Source organism: Geotrypetes seraphini, chromosome 2, assembly GCF_902459505.1.
Source record: "Geotrypetes seraphini chromosome 2, aGeoSer1.1, whole genome shotgun sequence".
Taxonomy (NCBI): domain Eukaryota; kingdom Metazoa; phylum Chordata; class Amphibia; order Gymnophiona; family Dermophiidae; genus Geotrypetes; species Geotrypetes seraphini.
In genome coordinates, this window is record NC_047085.1 from 263,413,146 (window position 1) to 263,438,890 (window position 25,745).

At 44.0% G+C, this 25,745-nt stretch overlaps 1 protein-coding gene across 1 annotated transcript in view; it reads left to right on the forward strand.

Moving 5' to 3' along the window:
- GRAP2 (GRB2 related adaptor protein 2) overlaps positions 1-25,745 on the forward strand; it is a 366,164-nt gene that overhangs the window by 320,372 nt on the left and 20,047 nt on the right. Inside the window, exons 5-6 of the mRNA XM_033929515.1 lie at positions 5,105-5,273; positions 16,834-16,974. Coding sequence (XP_033785406.1) covers positions 5,105-5,273; positions 16,834-16,974 — 310 coding nt within the window. The remainder of the gene's footprint in view (positions 1-5,104; positions 5,274-16,833; positions 16,975-25,745) is intronic.

The following is a 25,745-nucleotide window of genomic DNA, read 5'->3' on the forward strand; positions in this document are numbered from 1 at the left end:
TCAGTGAGCTCACAGTCTAACAATGGTACATGGAATGGATTTAAACACTGCAGCCGGCTGAACCACAGGCCTGAACTAAAAGACAGTTAAGGCATGCTGACTGTGCTGGAAACACAATTCTATAACTGAGCACCTCCATTTTGGAACTTCAAGGGTGCATAATAGAAGCCTGTTCTATAAAGTAACTCGGGTGATTAGGTTCTGCTATAGAATATTAGTGTAACCAGATATTAATGAAGCTAACATTTAGGTATGCATAATGCATGCATATGCCAGCCATAGAGTTGGTGTTAAGTGCAAAGTGCCTACACGTGGCAGCTACTCATGTAAGTTACAGTATTTTGTGTGTTACATGAAGAACTGGGAGCCCTGCCCATGTCTTGTCCATGCTCCATCCCCATGCACACACCCCTTGCAAATACACAGCAGGTATGTGCAAAACGATGCTTAGCCGGCAAGCTAGCATTTATGTGTTTACAGGCGAGTATTGTAAACATTTATTTGCATAATGCAAGCAGAGCTGAGTGTCGCGATTATAGAATTGCCCTTTATCCCCCTCATTCTACAGCAGGTCACCTAAAGTTAGGCACCAATTGTGCAAGTATGTTATAGAATGCTTGTACTTATGCACGTGATTGTTACAGTGCAAAATTGCAGTACATTCAGCAGTATTCTATAACAATGTTTCCTAAGTTGGTCCTGGAGTACCCCCTTGCCTGTCAGATTTTCAGGCTATCCACAATGAATATGCATGAGCTTGATTTGCATTCACTGCCTCCATTGTTTGCAAATCTCTTTTATGTATATTCATTGTGGATATCCTGAATGGTTCATGGACAAAACCATGGAAGACAAAGGCGCGCGCCGACAACTGAGCGCAAGACGGAAACGCGCGCCGAAGAAAAAGAGTGTTTTTAGGGGCTCCGACAGGGGGTTTTGTTGGAGAACCCCCCCACTTTACTTAATACAGATCGCGGCAGCGTTGGGGGGGTTTGGGGGGTTGTAACCGCCCTCATTATACTGGAAACTTAACTGTTTCCCTGTTTTTTAGGGAAAAAGTGAAGTTTTCAGTAAAATGTGGGGGGTTACAACCCCCCAAAACCCCCACAACGCCCCCACAATGCAGCGCGATCTGTATAAAGTAAAGTGGGCACACACCCCCCGTCGGAGCCGGCGCGCACCTCCGAATTGCGCTCAGTTGTCTGCGCGTGCCTTTGTCCCGGCGCGCTTTTGACTTGACACCTCCTGAATACCTGACTGGCAAGGGGTTACTCCAGGACAGTAGCACAGCTAGACACTGTTTTAGGGTGGGCCTGAGAGTAAAGTGGATGGGCCAAAAATGTCATCTCCGCTCCCCTCAACTAAAGCAAGCCCAAATTTAAATATTTACTCTTCCCCCCAGCACCCCCTCCAAGGTAAATGGCACACTTGTGCTGGCTTGGATCCCTGAACCCCATCAGTCGAAGACCTCCTCCCCTCCAAAGAGTTTACATGTTGGGCAACCACCAGCACTGTCCTGGAGCTGCTACCACCCGTCACCAGCTTCTGTGCACTTATGCTAAGTTTTGCACAAGTGTGAAAACTGAGCACACACAAGGGAGGGAGTGGCCTGAGGTTGGGAACAGTGGCAGCTCCAAGCAAAACAGTAGATCCTGCCAGACAAACTCAAAGACCAATGTTTCTCGCCACACATACTTTAATCTGTTTTTCTGCAAAAACACAAAGGAGATAGATGATGCTCAAACAACAAGGAACAAAATGAGAAATAAAGCAAAAGAAAAGTCAGTGGCTGCCCAACATATAAATTCTTTTTGGCAGGGAGGCCTAGGAATCCCCACCCACCCCTACCCCCACCCGTGGCTACGTCACTGCTCCAGGATTGACTTGGGAAACATTGTTCTATAACAGCCTGCTTAGCAAGTAACTGGAAGGGAGTGGACATGTGGACTGTGACACCGCCAGTGCCGGCTTGTACGATGGCCCCGGTCAGCGCCCAGAATAGCCTGCGTCCCACGTGCTTCCAGAAGATGCTGGAAGTCCTGCTGGTTCCTCAGTGCAATACAGAAGCACAAAACAGGTCAAAACAGTCAGTTTTATGTGAAAATAAAGCCCCACTTTATTGTGGTTATCAATCCGGAACAGGGTTCAGTCCATTCTTTTCATAAACCAAGAATACATGGAAAAATAAAACTGAGTTGAAAAAAAACCAAACAACTCACACCTTTCTTGCAGGTATCACAGGTAAGTATAAGAGTTCAATCCTAATAGTTCTGCCTTTGGCAAACCGGCAGTAACAAAGTTCAATCCTAATAGTTCTGCCTTTGGCAAACAGACAGTACCAAGCTATATCACTTCTTTTAAATAAAGACAGTGCTGTGCCCAAGCCTAGATAGAAGCAGGCTTGGTCCCAACCAACTTAACAGTAGTTGGTGGGGGAGGGGAGTAGCCAAATCCACTAATTAAACTCTGTGTAAAACAGAATGCCACAAATAGCCCCACAATCCCAACCAAGGATATTATGTGGATTCTTCCCCAAAACTACCATCCCAGGCACACATTCAAAATTGAAGCTTTCTTGTTTTCAAAAAAAAAACATAAACCAAACAGTCCAGCAAAAATAAACCTGGCAAAAGGTTTTCAGTTCCAGGCACCTTGCAGTGAGCTCTGCACTGCTCACTTGCTTCACACAGGTGCAAACGAGTTCCAATAACCAAACTCAAACAGTTCACAAACTTAAGCACAACCAAGCAAAACCAATGTACTTAGCTTTCCTCCATAGCACAAGGTTCTGTATCCATGCTAGTCTCCATGCATTCCATGGGCTCTGGTTCAGCTAGCTGGTTGGCTTCAGAGACAGGGGCTGTATCCACCATCTCAACATCCTGCAAGTGGTGAGGTTCAGGAGAGCAGTCCTGTACACCTCCTTCCTGGGCTGACCCAGGGCAGACTGACTGGTTTCTCCTCAGTGCTGCCTCTAAAGCACTGAGGCGACCACGCCCTGTTCTGTGAGGGGGCAGGGCAGCCTGTAACTTGGGCTGAGATTTCCCTGAGCTTCTAATTAAGCTCTGCAGCTGTGGGTTAGCTGAACTGGTGGATTTGCTCTGAGGCTGTTCTAGGCTGTTCCCTCCAGATTCCTCACCTCCCCAGGGTTTTGTGAGCTGGGTTTTGAATGGGAAATCAGAACTTTCTTTTTGTTTTATGTCTAGCCTATCACATTGGTTAGCTCTATTTAAGGTAAGGCTAGGGTTAGGAGGGGCCCTATCAGGAGACAATCTAGCTTCCCGGCTAGGGTTGTGACAGGACGGAGCATGAGCAGGTGTCACATGGATACGCAGAACTTACACGTTTACGCCTGCTATTGACTTGGCCTAAGTGGAACGGGAGTGCCTAAGTAATATACACTAGTACTGTGTAACAGAATCTGGGTGCCTAGAAAGCGTTATAGAATAACCACTAGCACGCTACATCTTGGTCACTAACTTTTGCCATCTTTTATATAATGTCTCCCTCTATACATAGTGCAGCTGAATAGATAGATCAAGTTATCCACCAGCGCCTGCGTTTAATTTCATGTGTATGCCATGGCGGCTGAATATCTTCCTTGTTTAGTCACTTATGAAAGCACTTTGGGGGGTCCTCAGAAAATCACTCATGTGGAGAGAATAAGGAAGAAAATAGAGGCGTACTAAAGGTCACATATAGGGCTAAATTGAATAAATGGCGCCTAAATTTGGGCACCGAGAAAAATGTGCACAGAACGCTTCTCTATGAACAGCGGTCTGATTTGAGTGCCATTTATAGAACAGCATGGAGCGCCTTGATCCGAGCCCAAATTTAGATAGGAGGATTTATACCAACTGAAACCTGGTGTAAATCTTCAAGCCTAAATTAGGAGTAGATCACACAAATGCTACAATACCGGCCCCGCCCCGCCCATGGCTATGCCCATTTTTCAGCGGCGCACTTAAAAATGTGTCCGTGTATCTTTATAGCGTAGTGCTTAGCAAGATGCATGCGTAAATCCAAATTGATGCCAACTAACGCCAATTCATAGCGTCCAATTATTGGTGCTAATTGGCTCATTATTCAATTAAATTGCAAGCACAAATTGGGCGCGTGCCCAGAGTTGGATGCGCAATTTTGTAGTGCCATTTATAGAATTTGGGAAATGGCAGCTTTCTGATGACAGCTGAATGGACAAGAGCAAGGAATGAAGCTGGAAAACAAGCCCATGTAAGCCAACTGTTCTTTTGAACAGTTTAGGGGGTGAAGAACTTCTGTGCACGACAGAAGAGCAGGACTTGGGTGTGATTGTATGTGATGATCTGAAGGTGGCCAAACAGGTTGAAAAGGTGATGGCAAAAGCTAGAAGGATGCTAGGTTGCATAGGGAAAGGTATGGTCAGTAGGAAAAAGGAGGTATTGATGCCTCTGTATAAGACTCTGGTGAGACCTCATTTAGAATATTGTGTACAATTCTGGTGGCCGCACCTTCCAAAAGATATAAAAAGGATGGAGTGGGTCCAGAGGACGGCTACTAAAATGGTGTGTGGTCTTCATGATAAGGCGTATGGGGACAGACTTAAAGATCTCAATCTGTATACTTTGGAGGAAAGGTGGGAGAGGGGAGATATGATGGATTCATTTAAATACCTACGTAATATAAATGTGCATGAGACGAGTCTCTTTCATTTGAAAGGAAACTGCAATGAGAGGGCATAGGATGAGGTTAAGAGGTGATAGGCTCCAGAGTAATCAGAGGAAATACTTTTTTACAGAAAGGGTGGTAGATGCGTGGAACAGTCTCCCAGAAGAGGTGGTGGAAACAGAGACTGTGTCTGAATTCAAGAGAGCCTGGAATATGCACATGGGATCTCTCGGAGAAAGAAAGAGATGATTACTGTGGATGGGCAGACTAGATGGGCCATTTTGCCTTTATCTTCTGTCATGTTTCTATGAATCTGGGACTGTGCTGCTTCCCTCTCCATTTTCTCTCTCTCTCTCCCCGAAATTGCCAGTACCTTCTTCTTTTCTTCCCCTTTGGCAATATGGTTCTCAGCTGGCTAAGTTGTTACGAACATGCACTTCTTTGTTATTTTTTGTAGACAAGAAGAGGATGTCCAGCATTTCAAGGTCATGCGAGATAGCAAGGGTAACTACTACCTATGGACAGAAAAATTCTCCTCCCTGAACAAGCTGGTGCAGTACTACAAGACTTCCTCTATCTCCAGGCAGAAGCAGATCTATCTACGAGATGGCACTCGAGAGGAGCAGGTAAAAGCCTTTACTGCTTTCATTTGGGAAAAATCAAACTCTCGCTCCCCATTTGCAGAGTCAGATTTGCTATTAGAAACAGAAGTGTGTGTTGGAATACTTCCTATTTGCCTCGGCTGCCTCTTCTACCCTCTACACACATCAGGATTAGTCTCTTGAGACTTTGGGCCCCTCACATTCAGGCGAACTCCATAACTGGGCACTTATTTATTTATTTATTTTTAAACTTTCTATGCTGCCTATCAACTAGGCGGATTACAAATGAACCTACATAAAAAAGAGACCTACAAAAAATACAAATTCAACTAAAACATACTAAAATACAAGCTCAGTAAAAAAATTAATTCAGCAAATAAAAAGATCCTAAGAAAAATACATCAAAGCAGGAATTCCTTATTCATAGAAGGCTTTTACAAATAATTGAGTTTTCAATAAGTTTTTGAATGATCCAAAGTTAGAACATAATCTTAATAGTCCATTCAATGCATTCCACAGTTTTGGTCCGGTTGGATTTTTATCACTGTATTTTATATCATTGTAATTTTTTAATTGAATTTTCATGTTTTTATATGTCAGTGTTCAATAAATTATCTCCAGAACATCTGTATCCACAGTTTGTTCTTTTTGTTTTCATCGGTGGATTGTTTTCACTGTGGATTATTGGGTCTCCCCATTTTTCTTTGTTGTTGGACTCCTAAGATAGACCCTAACATCAGGTAACTATAATTTGGATTATTCTTCCCATGTTGCATCACTTTGTATTTGTCCATATTAAATTTCATCTGCCGTTTGGATGCCTAGTCTTCTAGTTTCCTAAGATTTTCCTGCAATCTTTCATAGTCTTACAGGAGGAGCCTCTCTCTCAACAAGCCTAGAATCTGGCCTCCCTATTTCTTTGGACTGCCTCTCAAGCCCAGTGAATCGGCCGGATACCTCAACTCCCACTAGACCACGCACATGCAAACAGAGAGAGGAAAGCAGTTGGCCCTGATCCTGGAAAAACTGCCACGGAGCCACTCAGCCTGTGCTCAAGCCCACTACGGACAAACCTGTGGTGAGCCTTGCTCCCAAGGAATGGTCCCTCAGTCCATGAACTGTTAGTGCAGGCTGTCCAACTGGGTGCACTACAAAGCAGTCTTCCCATTGGAAGCAGATCCTCCACCTCAGAGTCTGTGATCTCCCACAGACAGAGATGACCCAAGTATGGGATCTTCTGAAGTACCAAAAAGCCTCAGAAACAGCAAAAAATACTGAATTTAAATGAAAAGAAACACGAGCAGAAAAGAGAGGCACTTACCATCTTGCTTGTAGAGGGACAACTGAGGAATTGGAGGACAGCCCAGAAGGATGGGAAGCGGAGCAAAAGAATGCTAATGAAGCTCCCTACAAGAATTCTCGCAAGAAGGGATTGACTACCCATACTTTCAGGAATGGAAAGTCTGTTGCACTAGAAATTACATTACATTAAAATTTATAGTCTGCCTATACCCAAAGAGTTCAAGGTGGATTACACAAAAAATAAGATATTGGGAATAATCCCAGTTAAACATTATGGCATTGTCCAGACTTATTAATTCTGCTAAAAACATAAGATACCCCTATTATTTTGAAATAATGAACTTCCTAAAAAGATGTGTTTTTAAGAGCTTCCTAAATGTCATAAAATTAGTTCTTGATCTTAAAAAAAACCAGGAAAGACATGCCACACAAGAGTTGCTTGATGATCAAAAGAAGCATTCCATTGATTAAGAAGTTTGAATTATGACTTGATCTGCCTGTTAATAAAGTAATTAAATCCATTAAATACTGAGGGGCCAGACCATATAAGATCTTATAAATCAATGTACAAAGTTTAAAATGTACTCTAGCTTGCAATAGCGGCCAATGCAACTTCATAATATAAACTGTTAAATGCAGGGGTGGCTCAAGGCAATCTGCTGCCTGAGGCAAGGGATGAAATGGAACATCCCCCCCCAACACCCAAGCATACAAAATAGAGGTGGGGCAAGGGCTGACCCAGCTATTAGGCAAGACTGGCCAGCTGCCTATAGCAGCAGCTTCTTAGAGGGTAGTAGCTTCAGTAACACAGTAAGTGGTCCTTTTACTAAGCCACACTAGCCGTATTAGCGCTCGCTAAACGCTAACGCGTCCATTATAGTCTTATTGTAAAACTGTTTAGATAAACCTTGATAGGCGGTATATAAATACCTAATAAACCTGAAACTTGATGCTTTAGCATTTAGCGTGTGCTAAAACAGCTAGCGCCTTAGTAAAAGGACCCCTAAATGACAGCAGAGCCTCGTACATCACTCCTTTTAGGCCCAGGTCACCCATGTTTAAAGCAAAACAATAAATCCTGCCAGACAATCTCAAAGAACCATGTTTCTCGCCACACAAACTTTAAACTGCTTTTCTGCAAAAACCACAAAGGAGATAGATGATGCTCAAACAACAAGCAAAATGAGAAAGAAAAACATAACAGCAAAAGAAAAGCTCAGTTTAACACACCATAATAAAATTAGTTATATGAAAGCTGATATTCTACCTCCCCACAACGTGACAATCAGAAGTAGAACATTTCTCTTTGGAAGTAGCCATACAAAAAAAAAAAAAAATCCTGATTTTCATGTTACCTGAACACAGAGCTCTCCACTACCAGCACATTATGAAATGCAAAACCTGAAAAGGGGCTTCATTTTTTGTACTGAATACAATACAAAGACATTTGCAATTCATATTTCCCAAAGCTAACATATTTCAATTAATAAGTACCAAATAAAATACTTTATTCTACCCTAATATTGTGCAAAATATAAAGATAGCAGATGTAAATTTGAAAAAACTGTGAAACAGCAATCATCACTTTACAAAAGAAATAAAAGAAATAATGAGAAATAAGAAAATACCATTTTATTGGACCAACCCATTTTTCAATTAGCTTTCAGAGTAGGGATACCAGATTTTACTTATGTAAAATCCAGACCCATAGATCCGCCCCCAGGCCCGCACAGTTCCACCCATCCCGCCCCTTATGCCCACACCACGCCCCACCCCCCTCAGCATGTTCTTGGTCAGTCGGGAGGGCATCTGTGCATGCACGGATGTAACGTGATGACATCATGCATGTGCTGATGCCCCCTCCCAATGCGATCTGCTTTTCAAAACCCAGACAAAGTGCCGGGTTTTGAAAAGCTGTATGGACGCCCAGACATGTCCTCTAAAAAGAGGACATGTCTGGGTAAATCCGGACATATGGTAATCCTATTTCAGAGGCCAAATCCGCCTCCTTTATGTCAGTACAGTATATATTGTTGTTAAGGTATCCTGAGGAAGGGGGTTTAGTCCAATAAAAAGATTGCCTTATTTCTATTTCCTGTTTATAAACTTTTATCAATACAACTACAATACTACTTTATTCTAAAGCAGTGGTTCGATAAACAGCAGGCCGTGGCTGGAGGGCACCCAGAAGTGAGCAAGCATCGACACGATGACATCATGCATATGCGTGATGTCATCACACCATCTGCACATGCATGAAGGCCCTGCAAACAGGCCCTTTGCTGCCAGTGGGGGGGGGGGTGCTCAACAGGAGAGGCACCAGCGCCAACTGATTGTCTAAGATGTTCATCTCTCCACGAGAGGCACATTCTGTAGACAGTCAGCCAGCGACAGCGACTTGCAGTATACTTGCAATCTTGCTGCAGCACACAGTTTGCAATTCACTGTTCTAAAGCAACAACAAACTTTTTTTGTACTCTCTGTTGTTTCTGCTTGAATTGTCTTCTTTGCTCTCTTCTTTTCATACAGCATCTCTGTCCCTTCCGTCCACTGTCTGCCCTCTCTCTCTTCCATATGGCATCTTCCCTCTTTCTATGCCTCTTCCATAAACTGTATACCCTGTGCCCCTTCTCTCCTTTGTACATGATTTATTTCATCTTCACCCCCTCTCCATTTTTCTCTCTGTCACCAACCCCTCTCCTATGCTCTGTAAATGACCTAAGAGTAGAGCTTTGTGTTCAGGACCAGTCTAAGGATATCCAAAGCCCTAGATGAACTTTCAGCCATGCATCCAAACACCACCCTAGTAGTAGCTCAGAGCTTTCTATTATCCTTCCAACAGTTCAGCATTTCCCATCTCCTCTTCCACCCCTCCCTGCCCTCCACCCCCAACAATCCAGTATCTCCCCTTCCCCTGTATCCAGCTTCTAGTGTCTCTCCATTCTTTCTTCCTCTTAATGGACTTCCCTCTTCTCTAGAGCATAGGAGAAAAGAGGCTTCAGCGCTGGTGCAGGGCCTCAAAGCACAGACCTACACTCATGCACTGCCTCATCCCACTCCCCATCCCCACCTCCACTCCCTCTGATGAAGGACTTGTTTTTCAGGAAGGGTAGGGGCCAGGTCACAACAGCACATGAGTGTAGAAACTACTTAACTTATTCATTTCTGGAAGGAGGGCAGCAGTAGTGGTAGGAGGAAGAGAAAAAAGGGGAGATAAGATAAAGCACTCATGTTCTGCTATCACACCCCGACCCCTACCTTCAGCTACTGCCACCCTAGGCAGATAGTCTGCTTAGTGGTAGGGCTGACCCTTGTTGTCTTCACACCCTTCATGAGAACAGTGTATCTAGGAGTCTTCCTCTATAGCAGTGGTCTCAAATCCGTGGCCCGCCAGGTACTATTTTGAGGCTCTCAGTCTGTACACGATTGTCCACTCCACAAGTGTCCAGCAGTCGCGTCTGGCGGTCGCTGTAACCTCACGCAAGCGCTTTCCTGTGTCTGTACACGATTGTGAGGTGGAGTCCAATCACATGCAGACGCAGGAAAGCGCTTGTGAGGTGAGCAACATTCTAGAACGTAAGAAATGGTTAAAAGCAGTGCAGCTTGGAGCAATGGTTGGAGGCAGTGCAGCTTGTGCTTGTGTCCGTTGCTGGAAGAGGTGGGAACTAAAGGCAGTTGCGGACGCCTGTTATAACTGTTATAATCTTTTGTTAATTCAAAGGAAAAGGAAAGATGTTAAACTTTAACTGTGAGGGCCGCAGAAAAAATAGGGTTCATGGAGGGCCACAGAAAAAATAGTTAATGTCTTATTAAAGAAATGACAATTTTGCATGAGGTAAAACTCTTTATAGTTTATAAATCTTTCCTTTAACAGTTAAAGGAAAGATTTATAAACTATAAAGAGTTTTACCTCATGCAAAATTGTTATTTTTTTTAATAAGACATTAACTATTTTTTCTGAGGCCCTCCAAGTACCTACAAATCCAAAATGTGGCCCTGCAAAGGGTTTGAGTTTGAGACCACTGATCTACAGCGACTGCTCTGGGAATCTTTCACAAGCAAGCTTACCACTATTTATATCCACTGATGTCAGCATTCCTTAAAGCAGAGATTTTCAAGCATGGAGGGCAAGCTTACAGTGCAAACTTGTGTGCTGTGCTGTTCATTTGTAGCCTCTTAAACTACTTGGATTTTTTGTAACTTTTATGTTTTTAAGACAGCCAAGGACCCAATAAGACCCTGAGGAAGGCATCTCATTTTGGTGAAACACGGCCTATGTTGGGTCATTTGTATTTTATACATTATTTGGTTTTTTATCTTATGAGTCACTTGTGACTGTATACATCCTTTGTGTATTGTTTTAAAGTTATTTGGACTCTTATTAAACTTCATTTTCTGGTCCACATTCTTTTTGTTGGTTGGCAGGTATGCCACGGGACAGCTGGAATAGCACTTAGCATTTCTCCCCCCCCCCCCCCCCCCCCCCACCCAATGCACACCCAGGTTTGGGTCAGACATCTCTCCCCCCCCCTCTGAATACATTGTCTACCTTTTCCTCCTTTGGGAGGAGGCATTTCTGGCAGTGAGTTTAGATCAGGGGAGGAAAGGTACAGAAACATTTTCAAAACTACATTGACATATTTCTACTCAAACAAAATGCATGTGATTTGGATCATCTCTGAAAACCTTTTTGTTTTTTTAGACCTTACTTATAGGATCTTTTCTGCTTTTCAGACCATACTTACATTTTCTCTGTTCACATTTTCCAGGAGTACTTACTTATTTGGTTGCTGGCTCTCTTCTCTGTATTGTATGGTACCTTTGAAATTTATCTCCTTTACTTTTGTCTCTTATGTTGGTATAGTACCCTATTTTTAAGTTTATGACAGTTACTATGGTCACTATAGTTACCCTTTGAAGGTATTATGGTTTTGGATACTATATCTTTGTAAGAAATATATATTTTGCTGTCCTACCTAATAATTGTTCTGAGCCATAAAGCTTGCCAGTGTGACAATGCCAAAATTGGATATGTTTTAGGGAAAACTACTGTAATTCTTGTGTATACTACGTTTGTGAGGAGTTGGGGGGGAGGGATATTAGAGAGGAGAACAGGCCCTTCGGTTATCCTTACTACGCCCTACAAGAATTATGTTCTTTCAGTTCAACTTGTGAATTCTTCTTTACTTCTAGAATAAACAGATTAAAAAAAAAAAAAAAACACCACAATCATTTTTTTAATGATAAAGTAAAATATATCCTTAAGAGTGGTGGTGTACCTATAATTTTAGCGCCTTGTCAGTGTGCAGTGAGGTGAAAAAAGTTGAAAATCATTGCCTTAAAGGCACATAACCCATATGTGCCTTCTGTTGCCAAAACAGGTAGACATAGAATTGTCCAGAACACAGCGGTCTGCTTGATATTTGGATTGAAAAAAAGCGCCAATGTCAGCCCCTACTACAGACTGCAGCACTGGCTGCCAATCAAGGCACAAATAATATTCAAGTTCTCTTGCATATGCTTCAAGCTAGTCTGGGGACTAGCTCCTACATACTTGCTATCTTACTTCATATTATACAGTCCCATAAGACAAACCAGAAACTGCAATCTATTCTGGGTCCAGCGAGAGAACACACATTGCAAATTGTACTAAAGGAGTTCAAGTAGCCCAAGCGGGAATACCCCCACAGGGTACACACATTTCCAAGTTTGGGGTAGGAACACACTGTAGTTCTGGTTCTGGGGAGTCCGGGATAGGTGCACGTTGTAGCTCTGGGTCTAGGGAAAGTATAAAACATGCGTATAATGCTAAAGGTGTCCAAGTAGCTCAAGCGGGAACATCCCCACTGAGACGTAAAAAACACACAACATGGAAGGCTATGTACGTAAACGCCCACAGTCTGGGAAACAAGATCCTGGAATTAGAAACAGAAATGAGAAATGCCGACCTGGATGTGGTGGCGATATCTGAGACCTGGCTCACGGACTCCCACGGGTGGGACATGGTCATAACGGGTTACAACTTGCTTCGCCGGGACAGGGAGGGCAAAATGGGAGGAGGTGTAGCATTATATACTAAAGATGACATTAAGGTCACCAGAATCACAGATGTCCACTACACTGGGGAATCCCTTTGGGTAAATTTGGCCAGAGGGAAGGACAAATGCCTGTATCTTGGTGTAGTTTACAGACCCCCAAGACAACAGGATGACCTAGATATGGAATTAATCGGAGATATAGAGAATATCACCTTGCATGGGGACACAGTATTGTTAGATGACTTTAACATGCCTGATGTGGATTGGGACACGCTCTCCTCTGCTTCCGGCAGCAGCAGGAGGCTATTAAACTCTATGAAGGGAGCAAGACTCAGGCAACTGGTGTTGGAACCAACAAGGGATCAGGCAATACTGGACCTGATACTTACCAATGGAGAAAGTGTCACAGAAGTCTCGGTGGGCGACACTTTAGCCTCCAGTGACCACAACATTGTATGGTTCAATCTCAGGAAAGGTTTCACTAAATCTACCACACTGACCAATGTCCTCAAATTCAAGGACACAAACTTCCAAGAAATGGGAGACTTCGTTCACCAGGCGCTACAAAGCCAAGCAGAAATCGTTAACATGGAAAAAAGGTGGTTGACTTTGAAAGCCACCATACAGGAAGCAACAAACCGCTATGTTAAATCAGTAAGTAAACGGCGGAGGAACAATAAGCCACAGTGGTTCTCTGCAGAGATTTCGAACCTCATCAAGGAGAAGAAAAAAAGCATTCATCTCTTACAAACAATCAGGGAAACAGGACTCTAGGGAAGTCTATCTCGCCAAGTCAAAAGCCGTCAAAACAGCAGTTAGGGAGGCCATATTCCGCATGGAGGAGTCTCTAGCGAAGAACATCCAGAAAGAGGATAAATCCTTCTTCAGGTATATCAGTGACAGAATTAAGAACTCAGGCGGGATAGTACGTCTTAGGAAACCAGACGGAGACTATGTAAAAACAGACTCGGAAAAAGCCCAACTGTTAAATGAATACTTCTGCTCAGTCTTCACCCGCGAGGCGCCAAGACTCGGCCCTCAGCTACAGACAAGGGTTGACGCAGTTGACCCGTTTAGTAATTTCGAGTTTACACCCAGCGGTGTCTATTGCGAGCTGTCAAAGCTTAAGGTTAACAAGGCAATGGGGCCTGACAACCTACACTTACAGGGTGCTCAGGGAATTATGTGATGTCTTGGCGGAACCGCTATCCACGCTCTTCAATCTCTCCCTTAGTACGGGTAACGTCCCGTTGGACTGGAAGATGGCTAACGTCATTCCACTCCACAAGAAAGGCTCCAAGATGTAGATAGCAAACTACAGACCGGTGAGTCTCACATCAATAGTGTGCAAACTAATGGAAACTCTAATCAAACGCCAATTGGATACAATCCTGAATGAGGAGAATCTACGGGATCCCCGTCAACATGGATTTACTAAGGGGAGATCCTGCCAATCCAACCTGATCAGCTTCTTTGACTGGGTGACGAAGAAGCTGGATGTTGGGGAGTCCCTGGGCATCGTATACCTGGACTTCAGTAAAGCATTCGATAGCGTACCACACTGCAGGATGCTGAGCAAGATGTGTTCTATAGGATTGGGTGACACATTGACGAAATGGGTTGAGAACTGGCTTGGAGGTAGACTTCAGAGGGTAGTGGTGAACGGCACCACCTCCGAAATGATGGAGGTGATCAGTGGAGTGCCGCAGGGCTCGGTCCTGGGCCCGATCCTATTCAACATCTTTATAAGAGACTTGATGAAGGGCTGCGAGGCAAAATAACATTATTCGCCGATGACGCCAAACTAAGCAATGTAATGGGCAAAAACACAACAGACATAAATTCAGTGCCCGACAACATGATGCACGACCTACTCCTACTGGAGCACTGGTCTAGGTCCTGGCAACTCAGCTTCAATGCCAAAAAATGCAAAGTCATGCACCTGGGCAGCCAAAATCCATGCAAGACTTACACCCTTAATGGTGAGGTCCTAACATGAACTGAAGCAGAACGAGACTTAGGGGTGATCGTCAGTGAGAACATGAAGACTGCCAATCAAGTGGAGCAAGCTTCATCCAAGGCAAGGCAAATCATAGGTTGCATACGCAGGAGTTTCGTCAGCCGTAAGCCTGAAGTCATTATGCCATTGTATAGATCCATGGTGAGGCCCCACCTGGAATACTGTGTGCAATTCTGGAGGCCGCATTACCGTAAGGATGTGCTGAGACTGGAATCGATCCAGAGAATGGCCACCTGGATGGTCTTGGGACTCAAGGATCTCCCGTACGAGGAACGGCTGGATAAGTTGTAGCTGTACTCACTCGAGAAAAGCAGAGAGAGGGGTGACATGATCGAGACATTCAAGTATCTCATTGGCCGCATCGAGGTGGAAGAAGATATCTTCTTTTTCAAGGGTCCCGCGACTACAAGGGGGCATCCGTGGAAAATCAGGGGCGGGAAACTGCACGGGGACACCAGGAAATTCTTTTTCACTGAAAGGGTGGTTGATCGCTGGAATAGTCTTCCACTTCAGGTTATTGAGGCCAGCAGTGTGCCTGATTTTAAGGCCAAATGGGATAGACACGTGGGATCTATTCACAGAGAAAGGTAGGGGAGGGTCATTGGGGTGGGCAGACTAGATGGGCCGTGGCCCTTATCTGCCATCTGTTTCTATGTTTCTATTTGCATAACCAAGCATTACAGGCTGTAAATACAAAACCTTTCTGGATAGAACTTTTATGTACCAAGCAAACAAACAACACTGGCTAGACAACTACATTAATGGAGCTAGACTGACCTACGTCGCTTTTAGAAAAGTCATAAAAACTGCCTTATTTGACAGATTTATCACCTAAACATTAACTACTCCAAACACTAATTCCAATTCATTTTTTCCTAATATGTCCCCTCTGAAAATTCTTAACAAATTGTATTGTGTAATTCGCTACTTTTTTCTAAAAGTCTGTCATATCCATTTTTAAGATTCTGCATACTGTAATTTCACTGACTATCTGCATACTGTAACTCGCTGATAATCCAGCTCTCTTCGATGTGAACCGCCTAGAAAATTCTTAAGAAAATTCTTAACAAATTGTATTCTGTAATTCGCTACTTTTTTCTAAAAGGGCCCCTATGAAATTCTAAACAAACTGTATATTGTAATTCGCTGTATTTTTAAGATTCTTCATACTGTAATTTCACTATCTGCATATTGTAACTCGCTGATTGTCCAGCTCTCTTCGGTGTGAACAGCCTAGAAGTCGCATGATTGTGGCAGTATAGAAGAATAAAGTTATTATTATTATTATTATATAGGTTAAGTACAGGTAGCGGTTAAGGTCACATTTAAGAAACTAGGCCCACATATTTTAAGAAAAATGATGCTGGAGGACCCTTAACAGGCCTAGTGCATCATACTGTTCTGTTTAGACAGTTACTAGGCAGTGAGCTGGATAGCTAACCTAGAGCAAGGCCCACTGCATTATGATATAATGTTCCATAAGAATCCCAGCAGAAAATTTTCTGTAAACTCGGCTGGAAAGATTCTGGTGCAGATGTCATGCTGCCACTACTGCTGTCACTGAGTACATTTTGAGCTCAACTGTTAATGCTGTCTAAGGCTAATCAAAACATAGGCTTTCAGAAGCAAATATTTATTAATGATTAATTTGCATTCTGCAGTCCAAAGCTCTTTAATTCAAATAAGGCTGAAAATCACTTACAAAGGAGATAATATCAGAAAACATATGTGTGCCCATCACTGGAAGACATGCGTGTGCACTAGACTGCACAGCAAATGACTGCTGAAGAGTGGAGAGTGAAGAAATTAACTGTGAGCCTTACCTGTCCCATTACTTAAGTGGCACAAAGCTGCCCGGTTGCAGCATTTGAACTGATGCTCATTGGTTCAAGCAGGATAGTCCCAAATGATGCAAAACTCATTCTTGCCTTTTGTCTTCCTTGTGATGACTGCGGGACAGAGGGCAAAACAGGGGTTCTAGTTAGCTTGTCACACAGGTTGTGATTCTGGTTCAGAGTGCCCCCAGGATCAGGATTCTGTGGGTAACAACTAATTATCAGCAAAGTGGAAATTAAGTGAAAATCAAGTTAGCGCTATGCTCAGAATGGATGCAACCCCCCTGTGTCAGCACAAGCACATCAAAAAGAGAGAGTGGGCACAAACACACTAGAACAAATCATAAGGGAATAATGTGATCATGTATTACTCTTCCCTTGCCTTATAGGACAAACGTTTAGGAAGCATGGAGAGACGAGCACCGGAAGCATTGCGTCCAAACAGTACCATCCCAGAAAGGTCAAGTTCTACTGCAATGCAGTGGAGACATCCGGGCAAGGAATGTGGTAGAAATGTGGAACCCCGGCAGGTATGGCAGAATGAAGCTTGATGCTGTGCACCTCATTCCTGCTCTTCAGCATCTCTTTCTGTACCAGCATTTGGTTGCCTGCAAGCTCTGACATGCAGCACCCCCTATTACTGGGATCCCCACACACTGAGCATCTTCCTATGCACCTTACTCCTCACCCACAGCACCCTCTCCTATTCCAGTCCTGAAATCCCACACACAAACAATCCTGACCTATTGCACCTCCTGCTATTCTGTTCATAGGCACCAGCTCTGCAGGTGCTGTGGGTGCCTGAGCAACCCCAGTATCTTTTCCTGTAAGTTTGCAGATCTGGAACAGCAAGCTCCATTCTGCAAAGATACAGGAAACACAGGAAAAAAGTGCTTCTGTATTAGAGATCAGCACGGGAACGGGGATCGTGAGAATCCTGAGGTTCCCGCAGTGGTCCCGCGGGAATCCCCCCTAACCCACAGGACTCCCACGGGGACCCCCCTCTGGCCCACGGGACTCCCATGGGGACCCCCCTCTAGCCAACGGGACTCCCACGGGGATGGAAGGCTTTGGAAGCAGGGTTCGTCCATATAATATAATGGACACGTCAGCCTTGGTAAAAGAGGGGGTTTATAAGTTAATTACCTGAACAGAAAACAAAAAAAAGGGTTCCACCAAAGAGATTCCACAAGGAAAACAGCAGCGCAAACACAAAAGAACCTGTGGAATTGATGATCCTGTCAGAAGTAATTGCTGCTTTTATGGGGATGGAGGTAATTCCTTGCGGGGATGAGTGGGGACGGAGAGGATCCTGACGGGGATGGGTGGGGATGGAGAGGATCCTGGCGGGGATGGAGAGGATCCTGGCGGGGACGGGCGGGGATGGGTGGGATTTCTGTCCCCGTGCAACTCTCTATTCTGTATCCTAGCTACTGCTCCCACCACCCCCTGCAGCCTAGTGGCTAGGATCTGTACGATAGACTGTGGGGGAGGAAGGACTTTGGGGGAGGTGTAGCCTAGCAGCTGTCAATGGGGAAGGCAGGTGCAGCAGACTGATATTGTTTCAGATATCGGCATGACAATTTTACCTTGGGTCACCAGATTTTCTGGAACTAAAATCCGGACCCATGGCCCTGCCCCCAGGCCCACCCAATTCCGCCCGCGTCATGCCTTGTTCCACCCCCAGCCCCCTCAACCTGTTCACTTGTCGGGAGGATGTCTGCGCTTGCACTGGTGTGACACGATGACATCACACACATGCACATGATGTCACCATGTCGCATCCATGCATGCACATATGCCGTCCTGACGTCGCTCCTAGCTGGAAGCTTTTTAAAACCCGGACAAAGTGGCAGGTTTTGAAAAGCTGTCTGGACGCCCTCCGTGGAAATCTGGATGCCTGATAACTGTAATTTTACCTGTGTTGCAAAAGTTTCCAAGTTTCTTTATTCTTTGATATACTGTTTATCAGACAGCAGTTAAGTTAAAAATAGGTGTTACCATATGGCTCCAAAAAAAGGAGGATGGATTGAACATCCAGGTTTCAATGGAAGTAAAACCAGGATGTCTCAATCCGTCCTCCTTTTTCTGGAGCCATAGGGTAACCCTAAAAAATGAGGTACTGCGAGAGGAATAAAGGAAGCAAGACAAGAGTGAAGGGAATGGAAAGGGGTCAGTGGTTAGGAGTGGAAAGGAGCTGTAAAGGAAATTTAAAGAAATCTGGGGTCCATTAGATGAATTTGTACCTCATGTTCAAGGTAACTGAAGTTGTCATAAATTAATCTATTTTACCAGATCTGATATTATAAGCTAAATACACTTCCAGTAAAGGGATGGAGGGTGGGTGGGAGGGATTATAAAATAGAGGGTTTATTCTAATCTATATTTGTTATATATATATGTGTTTTTATGAGATTAGTTTATTGTATTTGATTGCACTGTGTTTTTCAAAATCAATACATAAAATTTTTTTTAAAAGTTATAAAGTAAGTGATTGACTTGGGAAGCTGAGTTAGCACTGACTTGAACACCTTCTGCAAAAATGGAAACTGGCACCTCATTTGGTGGTAACAGTTTTGGCGCAATGCCCCTTCCTTTATTAGCGGTGACTCCCGCTCGAATTAATGAGGATTCGGTGGGATATAATGCACATAACAGAGCATCAAAAAGTTCTCATCTCTCCTCAAAACCACATTGTTATCTTATACCATAGTCATGCTCTCCCCTTTTACCAAACATCCCTTTCTTTATCCTCCTTTCTCTGCCCAGCACCTTTATCCTCCCACTCCCCTGGCCTACATGATATGGAAGGATATGGGATAGTATACCACTACAGCAGTACCTCCTCATTCATGGTGCCCTGCACAGCCACATAGGTCACACACCCCAAAAGCCAGCCTATAGCAGAGCTGTGCTGGGCGTGGGAATGGAAAACCGGGGTTTGGTAGCTCAGCCAATGGGGAAACCAAACCAAGAAACACATATAGTTGGAGGGCAGTGAACCCCTTACCCCGTTCCAAACTCCACCCAACTCTCCTGTGATCTCTTCCTGCTGCTGCCTATCTATTTCTTTGGGACTATACAGCAGAATGAGCCCACTTAGTTAAACACCACTGTCTCCCATAAGATGTAACAAGGGAACTAATTATTTTTGTGAAAACAGGGAGGCGGTATTACTCTGTTTTCTCACGCAGTATAAATTTGTACAGAGCAGCAGTACCAATGTTACCATTAAAGGCATCTAAACAGTGTGATAAGGCGGTGGCTGGAGCCAGAAGGATGCTAGGCTGTATAGAAAGAGGAATGACCAGCAGGAGAAGGGAGGTGTTGATGCCCCTATATAGGGTCATTGGTGAGGTGGCACTTTCTCTTGCTGGCAGGCATGCCACTGAGAAATGGCAGACCTTCCCCTTCCTCGACCCCAGCACATCATGTCACCGCGTCTCCCCCAGCCGACAATGACGCTGGAGCAGCAAAATACTAACAGATGGACATGGGGGATCACAACAAAGCACTCTTAAAACATCTTCAGAAAGAAGTAGATGATAATGCCAGATTGAGCCTTGGAACACAAAGAGAGAAGCTACTGGAGCACCAGCATAAAACTTGAAATATCCTGAGAAAAGCTATTGGAGCACCAGAACGAGGTTCGGAATTCACAAAAAGAGCTGAAACTGCATACTGAAGTTTGGAACATTCAGTGAAGTACTACCAAGCCCCTGCAATAAAATAGCCCACATATCCGGCAGCTCACTAATGCCAAAAGTTCCCCGCCAGCCGCACCGAACTTCCAAGAAACCTTCCCAGCGGCAGCAGGGCTGTGCACACCAGCCCACGCTCTCAGCAGATGGGTCACGCAGCATGGAAGCCTGACATTAGCGCTGTGTGTCTTGCCTTCCAGATCATGCGAAGGGGTTACTGGTGATGCGCAGTGAGGAGCGGTGAGAATAGTGAAAAAGTGCTATAGTGCTATAGTGAGAAAGTCACAATGGAGTAAGTCAGCAATGGTTAGGAACATGAGCAATAAACTCTCGAGCGAGGAGCCAAGTAAATGAACTTGGAGGGCATGTTTCTGGCCAGCGGGCCGTAGTTTGAGAACCCCTGTGCTAGAGCTTTAGTAGGTAGGCTGGCACATGGTAGGTTGATATGAATTCCTACCTTTGGGTTTACTGATTTCAAGCTCAGCAAGTGATCTTTGGGATTGTCATTCTGAGGGCAGGAAGAACATGAAAAGGTGGCCCTAGGGGCTATGGAGCAACTGATTGCTGAGCTTCCTAGGTTTATGCTTGCAGGTGGTGGAACTGCTATTATATTTTAGTTTGTGAGTTCTAGATATGAATGGTATCTGGGGCTTTGGGAAGGGGGAGTAAGAATATGATCCTTTCCAAGTTGGATAGTGATAAAAATTTTGAAATGTGCAATGAATCTGCTTTAGAAGTATGAGAAATGGGAGAGCCTAGCTTGCAGAGGAGGGGCACTGACCAAGGTAGAGTGAGAGGGAATTTAATAGAGGGAAGAATTATGGGGCAAGACAGAGCAGGTCAGTTGGAAATAGAAAGCAGAGAAGTATAGAATGCGGGAATTAAGCATCATGCCCAAAAGTCAGACTGCATAGGGAGAAAGAAATGAGTGGAAAAATAGAAGAAGATTAGGAGAAAGAATACATTAAGGCAGGGAGGGACTGAAAGAAGTGGAGATGGTCTGAGAGAAAAGAAAGTGTGCACAGGTTAGGTAGGGAAGATGGACTAAGAGCGTCTTTTCTGCTGCACGGGTCACCCTGTTTTATCTTAAATCTGGCCTCGCTAGAAGTTTGAGAAACAAAATGGGAGAATTAGAAGCAATAGCAAAAAACGACAAACTGGAAATCATTGGTATAACAGAAACCTGGTGGAATGACAAAAACAAATGGGATACAGTACTGTAGGGATAGAGTGGGGCAGAAAGGTGGAGGTATTGCACTATATGTTCGTGAAGGAATAGAATCTGTGAGAGAGACTATGACGGAAGAGAAAGAGAAGCTGGAATCTCTCTGGATAAAGATTCCCAGACACAACGGTGCTGACACAAAGATTGGCCTTTACTACCGGGGGGAGGAAACAGACTCGGAAATGATAGAGGAAATTAAACACGAATGTAAGACAGGTAATGTCGTAATCTTGGGGGATTTCAATTTTCCAGGGATAGACTGGGACCTGGGAACCTCAAATTGTGGCAAGGAGGCAATGTTCCTGGAAGTGCTAGGGGACTGCTTCCTGGAACAATTGGTGGGAGAGCCGACAAGAGATACACGTCACCTTGGACTTGGTCCTAAATGGCATGATGGGGCCACCAAAGGAAGTAGAAGTTACGGTCCCGCTGGGGACGAGCGATCACAACATGATCAACTTCAAACTCGATGTCGGGAAGGGGAAAAGTACTAAAACCTCAACCACGACTTTAAACTTTAAAAGGGAAAGATACGATAGCATGAGAGCCATGGTGAAACATCGGATCAAGAAAAAAATGGGCAAAGTCAAAACAGTAGAACAGGCATGGTCCCTTCTGAAAAATACTATCACGGAAGCACAAAGCCTCTACATTCTGCGGATGTCCAAAGCAAAGAAAACCAAAGGCAAAAGAGAGCCGGCGTGGCTTACTAAAGAGGTGAAGGAAGCCATAAAAGAAAAGAAGGACTCCTTTAAAGCATGGAAACGCACAAAAACAATCGAAACTTGGAACAAACACAAGGATGATCAGAAGTGTCACAGGGCGGTGAGGGATACCTAAATGGACTATGAGGAGAAAATAGCGCAGGAAGCCAAAAACTTAAAGCCCTTCTTTAGGTACGTGAAAGGGAGAAAACCCGCAAAAGAGGCAGTGGGATCGCTGGATAACCAGGGAAGGAAATGGTACATCAAGGAAGACAAACAAATCGCAGACAAACTAAATTCCTTCTTTGCGTCTGTCTTTACAAAGGAAGACACTGCAACAATTCCAGAAGCAGTGAAAGTGTTCAAAGGAGTAACAGAGGACAACCTTACCACAGTAGAAGTGGACTTGGACCAGATTTACCACCAGATCGACAAACTCAAAAGTGACAAATCTGGACCGGACGGAATTCATCCGAGAGTCTTGAAAGAGATAAAAGTGGAAATCGGAGAACTATTGCAAAAACTTGCCAACCTGTCAATCAAAACAGGACAGATACCGGACGACTGGAAGATAGCGAACGTCACACCAATATTTAAAAAAGGATCAAGAGGAGTACCGGGCAACTATAGACCTGTGAGTCTCACGTCGGTCCCTGGGAAGATGGTTGAGGCGCTGATCAAGGATAGCATAACCTGGCACTTATATACACACGACCTTATGAGAGCCAGCCAACGTGGATTCAGGAAAGGGAAGTCATGTTTGACGAACCTACTTCAATTTTTTGAGACAGTGAACAGACAAATTGATAATGGAGAACCGGTGGATATTATATACTTGGATTTTCAGAAAGCGTTCAACTAGGTTCCACATGTAAGACTCCTCAGGAAACTGCAAGGCCATGGAATAGAAGGAGATATACTAAGATGGATAGGCAAATGGCTGGAGAACAGAAGGCAGAGAGTGGACATAAATGGGAAGTTCTCAGACTGGGAGAATGTGACTAGCTGGGCCCATCTTATTTAATATTTTCATCAACGACCTAGAGGATGGAACATCCAGTGAGATCATCAAGTTTGGAGATGACACAAAGCTATGCCGGGCAATCAAATCGCAGAAGGACAGTGAGGAACTCCAGAGCGACTTGAGCCGATTGGAGAATTGGGCAGATAAATGGCAGATGAAGTTTAATGTGGAAAAATGCAAAGTGATGCACTTAGGCAGAAAAAATAAGGAACACAAGTATAGTATGTCAGGTGCAACTCTGGGAAAAACCGAACAGGAAAGGTACCTGGGCGTATTAATCGATAGGACCCTGAAGCAGTCGGTGTAATGCACGGCGGCAGCGAAGAACGCGAATAGAATGCTAGGTATGATAAAAAAGGGAATCACGAGTAAATCGGAGAAAGAAGTAATGCCGCTTTATATAGCGATGGTCAGACCACACTTGGAATACTGCGTCCAGCATTGGTCTCCATACCTAAAGAAGGATATAAAAATGCTCGAGAGGGTGCAGAGACGAGCAACGAAGCTAATAAAGGGCATGGAGAACTTGGAATATGAGGAACGACTTAAGAGACTGGGATTGTTCTCCCTTGAGAAGAGGAGACTGCGAGGGGATATGATCGAGACTTTCAAAATACTGAAAGGAATCGACAAAATAGAGCAGGAAAAAAAATTATTTACAATGTCCAACGTGACACGGACAAGAGGACATGGACTGAAGCTAAGGGGGGGCAAGTTCAGGACAAATATCAGGAAGTTCTGCTTCACGCAACGAGTGGTGGACAACCAGAAGAGGTAATTGCGGAATCCACCGTTCTAGGATTTAAGGGTAAGCTAGATGCACATCTCCTTATGAGAAGCTTAGAGTGATATGGGGACTAAAACTATGCTAGGGTACACCTGGCGGGGCCTCCGCGTATATGGATCGCTGGACTTGATGGACCTAGGGTCTGTTCCAGAGATGGCACTTCTTATGTTCTTATGTAATTGGGATCCCAAATACATGCATTATTTGTATGCAAGGATACACTGTTGTACAGAGCCATCTTTGGTGCCCTGTTGTGTGGCATGTAGATGGACTAGAGATGTGACATTTTACAGTACAGCTAAGCTTTATATGCTTACCATGTTTTTAGCTTACAACGCATCTTACTTTGCCATGTACTTTTATAAATGACCTCTCAAGATGGATGTTAGGTTGTGCTGTGTTATTTACTGCATGCAAAAGCATCACCTTTGCAAGAAACTGTGATTTCATATTGAAATGTCATGTTAGCAGTGTGTTGAGGTGGAGATTTTGGGAACATACCCTGGCCTGTGATACCATTGTGCCATTTATGGTACAATGATTGTCTTGATGGACAGTTAGTGCTTGATACTGTAGAGCAGGGGTGTCAAACTCAGTCACATTAAGGGGCCAAAATCCAAAACACAGGCTAAGTCACAGGCCAGACCCTGCCCAATCTCCGCCCCAGACCCTGCCTCCCATAATAATACTAATTATAACACCATTTTTTCCATTCATTTTTCATATATACACACACAAAATATTCTTATTAACACATAATGGTAATGGTTAACCACAAAATTAAACTACACAAAAAACACTGTATGCATCTCAACATTCATTCCTAACAGAAAACAGATAACCCCTATGCAAATACAGGACCAAAAACTTAAAGTACTAATATATTAAAAAAACATCCTAAGGTTCAATATTCTGCATGCAGTACAACCCCCAGTGAGCAGTGCAAAAGATAGACAGCAGATTAAAATGCTCATAATTGACACAATTCAAACACTAACTTGAAAATAAAATCATTCCCCCTACCTTTGTTGTCTCCCTCCCATGCTGTGCCTCCCTCCGGCGGGTGTCTAACCTTCTGGCCGGCTCCAACCTGGCCATGTTATGCGGCCCATGGTCCAATGCCCCCCCGGTGTCATCTTGTGACCGTTTCTCTCCTCCTCACCGCCGTAGTGTGTACGGAGGCATATGCAGCAGCTCCTCATGCATCCTGCACCTGAACCAGAAGCCTTCTCTCTGACATTGCAACGTCAGAGGGAATGCTTCTGGATGAGGTTTGGAATGCGTGAGGAGCTGCTGCATGTGGCTCCATGCACATTACGGCTGTGAGGAGGAGGGAGCCAGCCACAAGGTAAAATTGGAGCATCAGACCGTGGGCCGCATAAAACAACCAGGCAGGCCAGATTTGGCCCGCGGGCCTTGAGTTTGACACCTGTGCTGTAGAGAAATAGGTTACAACCCATGTTGAAGATAAATATAGATAAAACTAAATTTCTTTGGCTAAGCCCACAGGATCAAGCTAAATCAATCTTTTATCATACTTTGGTCAAAGTAATTACACTTTTGATATACAAATTAGAGTTTTGGGCATTCAATTAGATAATTTATTGAGCTTAGAGCATCAAGCTAATCTGGTTAGTTAAAAAAATCATTTTTTCTTTTAAGGTAGGTAGTTCGGAAATATTTTGATGTCAGTTTTTGCTTTGTGGTTCAATCGCTTATTCTTCCCCAGATAAACTATTGTAATATTGTTTATTTAGGATGTGCTAAAAGATTGTTGAAAAGATTACAAACCGTGTAGAATACTGTGGCAAGAGTAATTTTTTCCATCTCTAAATATGACAGAATTACACCTTATTTCAT